At 39.8% G+C, this 14,664-nt stretch overlaps 1 protein-coding gene across 1 annotated transcript; it reads left to right on the top strand.

The window, feature by feature from the left end:
• The first annotated feature begins 703 nt into the window (after positions 1-703).
• On the top strand, positions 704-14,176 carry mst1ra (macrophage stimulating 1 receptor a). Its single transcript, XM_015035698.1, has 21 exons — positions 704-864; positions 1,476-2,759; positions 5,670-5,846; positions 5,944-6,063; positions 6,143-6,313; positions 6,442-6,605; positions 7,049-7,178; positions 7,267-7,406; positions 7,521-7,700; positions 7,829-7,925; positions 8,029-8,259; positions 8,387-8,533; positions 8,625-8,787; positions 9,042-9,128; positions 10,241-10,450; positions 10,531-10,611; positions 11,894-12,075; positions 12,206-12,315; positions 12,628-12,793; positions 12,876-13,012; positions 13,462-14,176. The coding sequence occupies exons 2-21, from the start codon at positions 1,560-1,562 to the stop codon at positions 13,691-13,693; spliced, it is 4,125 nt and encodes a 1,374-aa protein (XP_014891184.1). The 5' UTR covers positions 704-864; positions 1,476-1,559; the 3' UTR covers positions 13,694-14,176.
• Positions 14,177-14,664: the final 488 nt, after the last annotated feature.

Here is a 14,664-nt window from a genome sequence, read left to right as displayed (position 1 = left end):
CTTTTTTTGGGACCCCCCCCTTTTTTTTTTTTTTTTTGTTGCGGAACCCCCCCCCCCCCCCCCCCCCCCCCGTCTGCATGCCGGCATGTCAAAACGTTACTGAGAATAATTTGGTGAAGCATAAGGATACTTTCCTCTAAAGGTGGGCAAATTTCGCAAGAGTCTTATACTTCCTTATTGCGGGTGCGGCTTGACAGGACAGCACCCAGATGTGCAATATAAATTCAAGTCAGCCGGGGTAGAGAATGAGTTTCCTGTCTGCAATCCTAACAAAATAAACCACGACTATCTTATACTAAACCCCAGTTCTCAAAGTTATCTCTGAATATTAATTTGGAACATTTGTGTGCGCTTGCGTGTTTATTTTTCCGGTGTGTTGCGATATTCCAACAACCAGGCCAGGTTGAACCCCACTGACACTGAATAGCCCCCCCGCAAATTGTAGACCGTGGATGGATGAACGGATGGAGGCTTTTATTGTGGATTCCATGTTGTAGCATATTGTAAACACTCGTGTTGTCCCTGGAGCTGTTGCATAATAACAACATAATACATAATACATAAAAACAACAACAAATTACCCCTAAACTCAAATACAGCTTGTCATCAGTAAGGAGCATACGAGCGCTTTTATTTTGAAGGCTGAGGTCCTGTATGAGTTCTCATGCTGCTGCTTGTTGAGTTTCAACAAGCAGTTCACTCCCAGACAATCTGAACTCTCTGTGAGTGATACTGTGACCGGCAGGTGAATACAGTTCCAGATTTGAGCTTCGGTCGTATTGAATATTTCTCTCAGCCCGACAGGAATACATTTTAGAGTCAGTCGGACACGTTTCAACGCTGCTTCTTTACTTTCCGACTCAGGTAAGATTGTTCTTTTCTTTCTTTTCTGAAGGAGATTTGAATAAACTGTTAACTTCTGGTTAAATCAGTCCCAGGTTTTTTTTTGGTTGAGATTGTTAATGTATCATAATCAAAACAAAAGCTCACATTTGAAAATGTCTTATGATCAAAGTCATGTCAATAGACTGTGTAATTTCAATATGATTATCATGTAAAGAAAAAAAAGCTGTTGAAAAATACAATCCGCAGCCAGTAGAGGACGTACTGTCGAGTTGTTATTAGCCAGTATTTTTTTATGTAACTAAGCAGGCCTGAAAGTTTCCATCGCTGTTCTACATGTTGCAACAAGTACCCTTCCACTTTTGATTTAATCTTTTCCCAAGTCCGCTTTTTTTTTTTTTGCCACTGTCTCAACCCACCCTTCATAGCACTATTAGTTTCAGTGCCTCTCTTAATAATTAAATATTTGCTTATATTTGGCCTGACAATTCTCCCTCTTTTAGTTGAAGTGACGAAGGTTTACTCAGTCCACCCCCGTTTGAGTTTGTGTATCTTTGTTGAATGTTGAAATAAAATGTTATGGCACTCTTGTCTGTTAAATCTCAACATTCCTGCTGTGTTTTCTCCCACAGCGCCTCCGCTGCCTCTCCAGAATGTTCTCTTTTTGGAAAGTATCTTGCAGGTAGTGCTCAGTCAAAGTGGACTGTGACGTGGAGATGGTCACTGCGACTGCCTTGCTGGCAATCTGCATATGGATACAAGCACAAATTGCTTCAGGACAGGAAACCTGTCCTCCTCTTCACCGTGGGCTGGTGAATTTCAGCGTAGAGTACTCCCTGCCCACCTTCCAAACAAACACTGTCATACAGAACATTGTGGTAAACAAGGAATTAGAAGAAACAGAAGTGTATCTTGGATGCCAGAATGCTATAGTTGCAGTTAACGATTCCATGGGAGAAAAATGGGAGCTGAAGACGGGACCCATAGGCAGCCCTGACTGTGAAACCTGTCCAGTGTGTGACATAGAAACTGATCCGGAGGACCCAGTGGACACAGACAACACGGTTCTTGTTTTGGATCCTGCTGCATATTTGTATCCATACTTATACATTTGTGGAAGCACGCAGTATGGTATCTGTTACCGCATCGATTTTAGTCAACCAAAACTTAGACCTACCTGCTTTTACAAAAGAAAGCAGAACTCTGTTACGGACTGTCCTGACTGTATAGGCAGTCCTCTTGGCACTAAAGTCTCCATCGTCGAGGACAGAGGCACTGCTTTATTATTTGTAGCAGCTTCCGTCAATGACAAAGTGGTGGAGAAATATCCTCGGAGGTCGATTTCAGTGCTAAGGCCACTTTCAACTGAAGATGGGTTCCTTAAAATCATGGATGGACTGACAGTGCTGCCCACTTTACGTAACTCTTACAAGATTGACTATATTTACAGTTTTTCCACCGAGGAGTTTGTCTACTTTCTGTCCCTGCAGAGGGAAGATCCCTTCAGGAACAACTCGGCCTTTCAGACCCATTTGGGACGGTTGCCTATTTCAACTCCAGAGGTATGGATGTACAGAGAGGTGGTGCTGGAGTGCCGGTATGAACCGAAGCGCAGGAAAAGAAGTGACTACAAAGACGTTGTGTATAACGGGCTGCAGGCTGCCCATTTTGGGCATGCAGGGAAGGACTTTGCCGAAGAGCTGAGGGTTGACAAAAATGATAACATCCTGTACGGGGTGTTCACAGAAGTCAACGTGCAAGGGGAACGTCAGGCAACCTCGGCCCTGTGCGCCTTTCCTTTGAAAAAAATCAACGATGCAATCGATATGGGTGTGGAGGCATGTTGTACCTCAGGACCGGAGCAACTGTCCAGAGGCCTTTGCCACTTCCAGCCATGTGAGAGCTGCCTGCATGAAGTGAGTAACTTTTTTATGTCTCAGTGTCAACAAAGTGATGTACAGGAGGTTGCTCTGTGCATAGACAGGAAGTGATATGTTCAGATAAACATTACGCAATAGAAGCCACCTGTAAACACAGCAGTGAGGCTTCCAGTTTTGCGCCACAGGAACTTGATGAAAGAAATCCAAACATCAGGAATAATAAATACTCTTCTGGGGCGCTAAAACTGCAGGTTGCAAACCTCTGGGATACGGATTCCAGCATAGCTCCCACTGTATTTTTTTTATTTAGGGCTGTTTTCCTGTTGGAAGTTGAGATTCTGCTCCAAACTCAACTTTTTTGTAACATCTAACGGGTTTTCTTCCAAGCTGTCCTGCGTTTTGTTTCATTCATCTGCTACCTTGTCATGAATGAAAACAAAAAACAAAAAAAACAAAACAAAATCACAGCATGATATTTCTCCGTGGGCATGAGTGTCTTTAGGATGACGTGTGGCATTGATGAAATGCGAAAAGAATGTATGTCTGAAAAATTTTGAAAGGCACTGCTTATCTGTCTGTTGGCTTATGTGAGAAAAGTGAGGAAGAGCAGACACCAGTGAGAGAACAGGGAGTGGTAGTTGAGTCAGTATCCTAACCTACACATTGACACATCATTGCTCTGATATGGCTCCACTGCAAGTTTGACTCTGCCTCAGGCGAGAGCATAAAAAAATCTATCAGATTAAATGGTTAGTTTTTACACAAAGTTTAGTACTTCCAATTTGTTTGTCATTTCTGGAAAGGAATAATACATCCTAATTTAAACTACACCAGAGGTGATCCAAGTTTTTCACATTAATGAAAAATCAACTTTAGAACAACACTGATATACAAGTCAGTGTGTTACATCTTATCTTCTTCCAACTTCTCTGTTCTTATTTTCAAGCACATTAGGAAAAAAGGAAATTGCCAAATTCAAACACCTCCAATCAGTCTAGTTTTGCCCTGTGTGGCACAGGCTCCAGTAATTGAGTTACAGGTTGTGACAAAAGAAGGAGTGGCTTTTCCTTTTTATGAACTTCCAATATGTGCCCTTTGAGCTTTTTCAGCTGTGTGAAACACCCACGGGAATCAGTGTCAACAAGCGCAAGTTGTTAATCCTTCTGATAAAAGCTGGAATTTCAAGAGGGTGGTCAGAGTTATCATCTCAGTTGAGTAATATGAAATAGGATTTAGGTTGGAGCATGTAAGGATTTTATAGCAGTAAGTCTCTCAGATTCTCAGGATCGTAATCAGAGTCAACATTCATCCTCAGAATAGCAAGTTCAAAAACATATACAACTCATCTGTGAAACAGAAATAAAATGCTAATGTTTTTTGTTTTTTTTTAACCAATCAATCAGCCTATGTATTAGATGTTGAATTTGGCAAATAAATATTGAGCTGTGAGATTAACACCATCCTGTGCTAGGTGGAGGATCAACAAAGGAAAAAAATACAAGCAATGCCAAACAACCATCAGTTTGAAAAACTGCAAACAAGTTACTCTGTGAAATAAGCAAGCTACAGCATGGCGGGACAGGTCAGCCATCTGCCTGGAAGTGGAATGCTTACTATTAGTTTAACAGATCCTGCATTTTTTTTGAACAAGGAACTTGTTTTAACCACCATGACCTAACTTTCTGGCAGCCTGCGAAAACTTCTGACGCACTCATTTAAGTACCCTTGGAGGCACAGAGAGTAGTTTCACTTCCTAACAAACTACACTTAGAAACAGTCACTAAGTCAACAAAGTTGGGAACATGATTTTTTTTTACAATTTTTATGAGGCTCCTCCCATTAGCTCACCCCAAAGCCAGAAGACTTAAACTTAGAGGGAAATTACAGGAGACATAGGCGGATGTCAGTGAATTAAAACATCCTCAAAAAAGTTGTTTTTCTGTTCTCTATTAGTCTCAATTCATTTTAATTTGTCTATTAGTCTCAATTTGTGTGAATTAATATAGAAAAGTTACTTTTTGACCCCTTGGAAGACGACTATTTTATATGTTGCTCTGCACTGACATTGACACTCTCTCACAAAGGGCAAGCCACGAAAGGTTGTTGCTATGGAACCTGGCTGCTCAAAAAATAGCGCCGTATTCAAGAAATATTTGGAAAGCTTAGAGGAATAAAACGTGTGTAAGTTAAGGAGCTCAAGGCACATTGAAGAATGTGAGGTAAATCCCATTCAGAAATTTGGAGGCGATTTCTAAGCTACAGAGGTGTTTCAGGGGCCATCAGATAAGATATGTCCAGGAAATAGGATTAAACAGTCGCATTCCTTGTGTTAAGCTACTTTTAACCGTGGGCCAAAGAGAAAAAGAAATAACTTGTGCTTTAGTGTCCAAAGTCATGTTTTCCTTTGGAGGTAAAATTTGCATTTCATTTGGAAATCAAGGTCCCAGAGTATGGAGGAAGAGTGGAGAGACACAGAATCCAACTTGCTAGAAGTTGAGTGATAAATGTCTATGCGCAGGTGATTTAATGAGTCTGAAACTAGATTTGGTCCTGTGTAATTAAGTTCAAAGTCCGCACAGATGCTTACCCAGACATTCTAAAGCACAATGTGCTTCACAGAAATTCCCGTTTCAATTTGCAGGAATTGGCACCAGAAGTAACAATACCTGCTTCTCTGACCGTGGAATTGCTGTCAGGAAAACTTTCCTTACTTAAATTCACAGAATCAATGAAGTATTTTTAAAAGGAATATGAGGGACACCAGCCTCAACAATGCAGATGAGCTGTATGCTGCTATTTAAGTAACTTGGGATTTCTTCACACAAAGTCAATCACATTCTAATTTACTGGCAGCTAATTTCTAATTGAAGCAAATCCAAGCTGGCTTTGATTTCAAAAGTATTTGAACTATTAATTTGAGCGACGGTGGGTCTTTTGCTTCTACAGAAGTCTGAAGGAAACTACACATGCAAACATCAAGCCACACTGGTCTCGAAGCCACACTACAGACTGGATATCTTCAACAGGAGGATGAGAGACGTCCTGTTCACGTCTGTTCTGGTCAGCGTCATAGAAAACCATACCATCGGTCATTTTGGCACCTCAGACGGCAGGATTCTGCAGGTAACAGGCTGTGGTTGTTCTAATTCTGTTTAATATGTTCAACAATGTATTACAACAATATGTAAAATGCTGCCCTTTCCTTTTTAATTGGTTGTAGATGATTCTCACCCTGCACAACCCAATAGTTTTTGCCAACTATTCCCTGGGTGAGGTTGCAATATCCAGGACAGCAGCTGTGTACTCAGAGGATTCACTTATCTTTACTGCAGGAAATAAGGTACATTTACTATGTGCACACATTATCCCGAAGGGGTTTCTCCATTTTAATTTTGTATCTTCTTCTCTCCCTAAACAAGATGTTCAAGGTGCCCACTACAGGACCAGGGTGTGATCATTTTCTGACATGCCCCGTGTGTTTGACGGCTCCGCGCTTCATGAACTGCGGCTGGTGTTCTGGGAAGTGCTCCAGGAAGTCTGAGTGTACCTCCGGCTGGAACAAAGACTCGTGCGCACCTATTTTAACTCAGGTAGTAGGCTGCAAACTGTAACTAATTAACTGATGCGATGTGCAGATTTCAAACAAAATCCACTAGAAAGTTGCTGTTTCAGCTGTTGTTACGCCAATGCACAGATGTTATCTCTTTTTGTTTTGTAGTTTTTTCCTAAAACGGCGCCTGCTGGAGGGGAGACAGAGGTGACACTGTGTGGCTCGGAGTTTCTGTCTCGGCAATCGACCATCATCAGCGGGGGAACACATGTCGTTAGAGTGGACTCTGGAGCCTTGTGTGCTGTCCTGCCCAACAAAAGCAACATTACAGTGTGAGAAGCACAGATACAAAACACCGGCAGTAGAATTAGGTTTTTTCAGCGTTTTTTTTGCTTCCACGGCTCTCTGTTTGGCACTGTTAGCTATTGCTTATGGTGAATGTCATTGGTATAAATTGGGAGTTTTTGAAACTTCCCTCATGAAAGTAAGGAACTCAGTAGAATATTTGGAAATGAAATTTTGTTTCGAGATACAAAATTCGGTTCTATTAAACACTTGACCATCTTACTCAGTCCTAAAGAAGAGGCACACAGCCCATTTCACACCTTTCATTATTGAATGACGAGTGTGATGTTTATATGTTGATGTTTATATATGGAAACATACCTTGGAAAGTGTGTGTGAGGAACTCTGAGATTACATGACATGCATATTTCTATCTCCTCTTCATTGAAATACTTTACTTTTAAAATATGATTACATGCTTTTTACACAGGTTAGTGTGCCAAATTAATGAAAAAATACCACACCAAAACATGAATATCACCCTGGAAATACACAAGAAAGAGGAGGAGGGTTACTACTCCATTGAAGGCACAGTCCAGATGTCCGGCTTCTCTGTTGTGGTAAGAATGGCTTTTCAAAAGTTTCTAAAATATCCAGATAATTCATCTAAGTAACTGAAATTAAAAGAAGTTCGTCTACCTCTATCAGGAGCCAAGCATAACAGACATCAAGCCTAGCCATGGTCCCATGTTTGGAGGAACAACAGTTACTGTCCTAGGCAAACATCTTTACTCTGGGAACCAAAGACACGTTCTGTTTGCAGACAGAAAATGCACATTGGTTCCAAGGTAAGCCACATAGGTTTCTAAATCTAATCGGAAATTTGCTGACTGTTGGAACACTGTTACATCACATATTTCCAGTTTTACCAAATCTTTTTTTTTTTTTTTTTTTTCTTTTTTTTATCCTAAGAAAACAGGGGATTTGTCTCCAATAATCTGCAACACACCACCTGCGGAAAGCGTTGGGGAAGTGCCGGTGAAAGTTGTAATTGACAACCTTGAAGTGACGACGGCTAAAAAGTTTTTCTATAAGGAAAATCCTGTCATCACCTCCATCTATCCCCATTGCAGCTTTCAAAGGTGGGGCTCTCACTTAGTACCTTCACTGCTGTATCAGTATTAAATTTAACTCAAGCTTTATCATAAAAACTGTGGTTTGAAATGACCACAATTTTATTTGTGTTAATAACTCCTATCCTGCCACGCAGCGGCTCCAACCTGGTTATAAGAGGTCAGAATCTGGATTCAGGCCACAAGGTTGTGGTTCAGTATACACCTAAAAATTCTCAGTTTTCTCTTCAGCAAGTAAGTCAACTCTTTGATCAGTTAAGAAAACCGAAATGTGAAAAATAAACCAGTACTTGTGGATTTGATTTTAAACATTTACATGTTTTTTTTTTTACTTGAGGACTGCAACAGCTCAAGAAATGCCACATACTTGGAGTGCCAGACCCCGGCCTTTTCAGCACAGACGGCAGAGGATAAATTTAATGCTGGAACCATTTCAATTCTCATAGATGGACAAAATATTTTTAATAAGACAAAGTTCAACTACCACGCAGATGCCAATATCATCCCGCTGGAAAAAGAGGACAACGTTTCCCTTCTGAAACCAGGAGGACACGAAGTTTCGCTGCATGTATGAAGATTTAAACATCTTATCAGGAAAAAAAAAAAAAAAAAAACATTTCTGCTTTTTTTGCTCAACTATGATGCTTCAAATAATACAAATGTTTAATATTTAATCATTTTTACCTACCTGACAGCACGACAAACTACAATCAGTGAACAAATGCATGAAAATAATAATGAGCATCGGCAATGAGCCCTGCAAACATATAGTTTTGCAAAATGAGTTAACCTGCAGGATTCCTAATGGCCTGGATTTCCCCAGCAATGGATTACCACTTAAGGTAAGAAAACCAATGACAATTTTTGCTTTAAACCAAATTCAACGCAAAGTAAAAGGTAAAACCAAAACAACATTTTGCTTTGCCACTGCAGGTGTCTGTAAATGGGAAAGACCTCTATGTTGGTAGAGTCATCTATGACAAAACCAACAACAGCACTGTGATTGCAGGCATTGTGCTGGGCATTATTACAGCACTCGCTGTAGGTGCTGGCCTTGCATTGTTTGTGATGAGATACCTGAGGAAGAAAGACAGAGGTGAGGAGAAAGGAAAAAAAAAAAACTTCATGAATCAGTTTGAAAATATGCAATAAGTGAACATGGTGAAAATCTACTGAAAACTTTTGAATGTAATCCTAGTAATATTGACTAATCTGTTAAAAAAACTCGCCATGATTTCTTGTGTGTTTGGAAACAAAACATGATTATACTTCCCCACTGTATTAGTGGTCTGAACAAGTTCTCGTTTTTTAATTTCACTTACTGATGTTGTTTCAAATGTTTTATTTCAGCCATTGTAGACCACAATTTGTCGATGGTACCCCGAAATCGGATGAACAACCAGACTGACCCGTTTCCAACAATTGACTACAGATATAGTGAGACATAATACACATTGGACATGATTTATGAAGTACAGATACAAATAATATGAATTTGCTAATTCTTTTGATTTTTTGGGAGCTTTTTGTTCCTTGATGTCAACAGCAGATTTTACAAAAGTAACACAAGAACCATGTGTAAAGTTAAAACCTGAACTTGACTAAACATCTCATTATAAGTAGTTGTGAGGATTTGGGTTTTCACTGTGTTTATTTTGGCTTCTGTTCCTTGTGAGTCTCTGTGTTGTCTTGTCAGCCCTCAATTGTTCCCAGGTGTGTCTCGTTCCCTTGATTACCCCGTGTGTATTTAACTCCACCTGTTGTCTCTGTCTCTTGTCGGATCCTCCTCTACTGTCATCGTACCTCAGTTGTGTGTCGGCTCTCCAGTTGAACTGAGAAGTCCTGGTCTGCTTAGCTCTTGTTTTCGGTTCTGTGTGTCAGTTGCTACCGGTAATTAGCTGTGTGCTATACTCTCTGCCGTGCCGCCTGTATTGCACTGCTTGAGCCCTCTTTATTAAATCATCTTCATCATCATCATCATCATCACCATAACCTGGGTCTCGCTGTTGATCCTCACCACCTCTAATTCACCACTTCATGACAGAAGTTGTGAATAGTATGTTTGAAATTGGCCCATAATTGAGTCTAACCTGTGGTACAATCACACTTTCTTTCCTTTTTTTTATTACACTCAAAGACAGTAAATGACATGGTAGTTGTTGATGCATTTATACATTCAAAATGGAGGAAGCTCTTAGTTTTGATGCATTTCATGAAAAGAGAAAGTAAATTTCAGCGTTTGGCCTTTTGATTATCTGATCAGAGTCAGTCAATGGATAATCATAAATTTGCAAACTCTGATCTGCTGACTGATGCTTGACTTGTTTATTACATTTAATAATACATGCTTGGTTGTGCCATAGTCCTTAATTGCCTGACAGGTGCAATTCTACTAATGTAATGCTTCTAAAAGCAAAATTACAAAAGCTGCATATTTCAACATTTACACTATAAATTATTAAACAAATTAAATAATGCAAATTCACCCATGCACATGTTCACTGCTAAAAATGTAAATTTAAATGTTTCTTTTTTACCTTTTGCATTAGGTCACCCAGTGAGCCAGACATCAGGCTCAGGAGGAATGGCCTTCCAGGGTTTAACGTATGCCTCCAGCTATGACCATCTGGCCATCCCTTTAATGTCCAGGGACAACGTCTCGGTGGTTAGTTCAAATCCTGAGCTGCTTGAGGAAGTTAAAGATGTGCTGATTCCTGCTGACAGGCTCAGAATCGAGGAGGGGCAAATTATTGGAAAAGGTGAATCTCTTCTCTTGTTCACACAACATTAACCCATTTCACTTTGTCGTTTCCTTCATCCACTGTTTCTTTTCACACAGGTCACTTTGGGACCGTTTATCACGGATACCTGTTGGATAGCAGTAAACAAGAAATTCATTGCGCTGTGAAGTCATTAAACAGTAAGTGCATTTGTTTATAAAGGAAATTAACATTACATTGAGTTTTCATTATGCACCATTCTGAAAACTTCTTGAGATTATCTTGTGGTGTTGTATGAAAGTATTATTGCACCATCACTCTCTAAATGAAACAGTAGGTAGAACCTTTTATATATTAACAACAAATGTAGATAACATGTAGTAGGGTGCACTGATTGCAGTTCCGTGGCTCATCACCAATTACCGATCTTTAAAAAAAACTGACCTGCCGATTCTGATTTTTTTTGGCCGATACCAATTTGTTTTGTCTGTAATGTCGCTGAAATGTGACTGTTGCTGTTACGACCAGGGGAAAGGGAAGTAACATTAAAGAAACCTAGGTGGTAAGGTTTAACAATTTAAGGGTTTATTGTTTGGATTTTACAAAAAAAAATAAAATGTAAAATTTAACAATAATCAAAATGTAGGGACTTACAACAAAAAGGTACTAAATAAAACAAATTCCACAAAACAATCAGAGTTGTAAATCAAATAACTTAACCAAACAAAAATAGACTTTCTGAACAGGGTACACAAAACAAACTACAAATCTCTAACAGAGATTCAAAGATCCCCCACAGGGACAAAGTGAGTGACACAAGCTAACAAAGGTTGTCAGAGCTATCAAAGCTAGTTTACAGCAGTCAGTCAAACAAACAGCCAACCAACAAAGTGGCAAGCTGTACAAACAAAGAAACAGCCACACCTTCTCCCAGGATGTCCTTGGTTTTTAAAGGGAGGCCTCAACAGTGATTGGTGGAGCCGGCAATTGATGACCCAATCACGGTGGGCCTCAGGGTGTGGCACAGGACAAGCAGGGCAGCAACCACTTCCAGGTGAAGTCAGTCTGATTAGCCACTGCAAAAAAACCAAATAAACACAGAAAAGGCCACTGGCCGTAACAGTTGCCAACTATTATTAACCTCAAACACGCACCTGATTAACTGGTCTATTAGTCAAACCTGCCTCACGTGAGAGCAAAAGAGTTGAGGTGAGTAATTTTAAGACCTTTGACAAGATAGAAAAAAATGGGGAAATAAAATCGGCTTCACATGCAAAGTATTGATCACCAATCTCCCAAAATTAAGGAAATCGGCTGACGATGGATTGGTACATGTGTTTTCATAATGAAGTCTGTTTGGATTTCACGGTGTAGAACAAATTACTTTGCCTTTTTTTCCCTGAACATTTTCAGTGTTTGTGAAAAAGACTTGTCTGTGCTGAAATAGATCTTTGCTAATAAGAGTGCATCTGATAATAACAGGAATCGCAGATCTGGGTGAGGTGGACCAGTTCCTCAGAGAAGGCATCATCATGAAGGCCTTTCACCACCCCAACATACTGTCTCTGCTGGGCATCATGCTGCCCAAGGAAGGACTTCCTCTGGTTGTTCTGCCATACATGAAACATGGAGATTTGCGTCACTTCATCCGATCTGAGCAAAGGGTGCGTTTACCGATGACACTGTATGGCGCAGTGACCTTGATTGTGGATGTTTTTTTTTGTTTTTTTTAATAATATACCTGCTGTCCAAACTAGCTTCTTTGATTACAAATGATTTTTTTTTCTTTCACAGAACCCCACTGTGAAGGATCTGATTGGATTCGGGCTTCAGGTTGCCATGGGAATGGAGTATTTGACACAAAAAAAATTTGTTCACAGAGACCTGGCGGCAAGGAATTGCATGTGAGTGTGAAACAAACCCTGTTTATATTGCAGGCCTGTGAAACATCAGTGTCAAGTTACAGCAAACCTTAATGTATTTTACCAGGATTCAATGCTTTTGACCAACTTACAGTAAAGTGAAGTGAAAAGAAAATGCATGTTTTAAAAAAAAATCTGATAAGTGTAGTGTTTAGATGTATTTAAGATATACTTTGCTAAATTGTATTTGAAACTGTTGATTGAGGGATGTGTAAACTTGCTTAAAAACACCAATTACACAAACAAAATATTTTCATGAGGGAGGTGATTGTCTCACTGATTCCTCTCTTCAAGGCTGGATGAAACCTTCACAGTAAAAGTTGCCGACTTTGGCATGGCGAGGGACGTGTACGACAAGGAGTACTACAGCATTCAGAATCACAAAAGAGCAAAGTTGCCAGTGAAGTGGATGGCAATCGAAAGCCTGCAGACACAGAAGTTCACAATGAAGTCAGATGTGGTGAGTGTGGCTGATATATTCAGAAAGTTTGAGATAATCAGTAGGGAATTTGCATCTTCAGTAAGTGTGCGTGTGTTGCCAGTGGTCGTACGGCATCTTAATGTGGGAGCTGATAACCAGAGGAGCCAGCCCATACCCAGATGTGGACCCATATGACATCACACACTATTTGATGAAGGGACGAAGACTTCCACAACCACAGTACTGCCCAGATCCTCTGTAAGCTTCACACTGGCTCCCTTTGCATTCGTGTTCATTACCTAGGTGTAATTTATTCTCAGTATGAATAAATGGGCTAATCCAATTGAGAATCTGTAGCATTATTGTTCAAAGGCAATCTTTAACCAATCTGACTGAGCCTGAGCTATTTTTTTTTTTAAGAATAAAAAGTTGACGTTTCTGGTTTGTGCAAAGCTGGTAACAACATATCCAAAAGAAGTGGAGCTCTGATTGAAATGAAGCCCCATACCAAATAAGACAGATTTTTTTTTTTTTTTCCCCGCTACGATTTTCACAAATATTTATTACTGTGTGCTTCACGTAAAATCCCAAATTAGATGTAGGAGGTGGTTGCTATCATTCAGAATTTGACAACCTCAGTTTCTGAACTTTTTTCCAGATTTAACTTCTCTTGAAGTCATTTTCTTAAATTCTTAAATCATCCACAGTTACTCCATCATGTTGGCATGCTGGGACCCAGAACCCGAGTGCAGACCCAGCTTCCACAGCTTGGTTGCAGAAGTGGACGAGATCCTGTCCGGTCTGGAAGGAGAACACTACATCAACCTGAAGGTTACTTACATCAACTTGGACCAGCCAAGGCCGTATCCGCCTCTAAGTGGTTCTGCAGATGAGGCCGAGGCCTCGGACTTGGACTCAGACGACCACTCAGCCAGTTAAGGTTGCAGCGACGCAAGACTGCCTGAAATCCCCTGAAAGGAAGAGAGACTCCAGATTGCAGTGAGGAGTTCTTTATACGGAAAGCAGTTATTTTACTAAGTTGTTGATGGTTTTCAAACCCAATCACTACTGATATTTGAAATAGTAAGTCCTCACTGGAGATGATGAGTAATTCAGGCAGTTTCTCATCATTTCTATGTAGCAGAATGGGGGAAAGATTTTTTGCAGCACTGGTACAAATGAGACGAAATGAATGTAAGTATTTTAACCTCAGAGGAATGTTTTTCAGTGACCTCTGATTAATGCCCATAGGTGAGCAATATTGTTTTTTTGTTGTTTTTTTTTTTACTTCAACTGTTCTTATTATACATGGATATATCACAAAATATGTTTCGTGACTTCAAAACATGAATTTAATTCATATATGCAGAACTACTACAATAAACCTGCAGGACCGTGCAGAGCTTACTTTGGTTTTCAGAATCTCATCTCATTCTTGTATTTATTCACTAGAGGGCAACCGAGGCCTCCATGCAAAGAGAACTGTTCTGCAGCAAGGCTTTGGCAGTGCGGTAAAACACCTCCAATCAAAGTTGTTGCTCAAATAGCAGCACTGTGTCTATCTGAACCTGAAACCTGAAACAGGCAGTGCGACACATTTTTTGTTAAGTATTTGATTTGTGAATTTAAAAATGATTGGACACAGTCTTTAGCAAAACAAGATATATATAAATGAAACTGATTATTGTATTTTTTTTTATAACTTCATAATATGGTTCTCTCAAGACAATAGACTACAAATGATTTCTACAAGCAACAGTGGCTTATTTGTAATCTTGTTATGTGACTGTTTTTTGTTCAGTACAATTGTGTTTCTTTTTTGTTATGTTTTTATTTTTACTAAACTGCACTGATTTTTTTAAAATAAACACTTGACAGCCATTTTTTTTTTTTTGATGACTCTTCTTCAA

Source organism: Poecilia latipinna, unplaced genomic scaffold, assembly GCF_001443285.1.
Source record: "Poecilia latipinna isolate Pla-1442-1.1 unplaced genomic scaffold, P_latipinna-1.0 Scaffold345, whole genome shotgun sequence".
In the NCBI taxonomy this organism is placed as follows: domain Eukaryota; kingdom Metazoa; phylum Chordata; class Actinopteri; order Cyprinodontiformes; family Poeciliidae; genus Poecilia; species Poecilia latipinna.
The sequence above is the reverse complement of the archived record's forward strand: the minus strand, read 5'-3'. Positions and strand labels throughout refer to the sequence as shown.

Coding starts and splice junctions, on each gene's coding strand:
- mst1ra (XM_015035698.1), top strand. CDS start 1,560: ATGGTCACTGCGACTGCCTTGCTGGCAATCTGCATATGGATACAAGCA. Junction 7,407..7,520: donor AAATGCACATTGGTTCCAAG/GTAAGCCACATA, acceptor TTTTTCTTTTTT/TTATCCTAAGAAAACAGGGG. Junction 8,260..8,386: donor GACACGAAGTTTCGCTGCAT/GTATGAAGATTT, acceptor CCTACCTGACAG/CACGACAAACTACAATCAGT.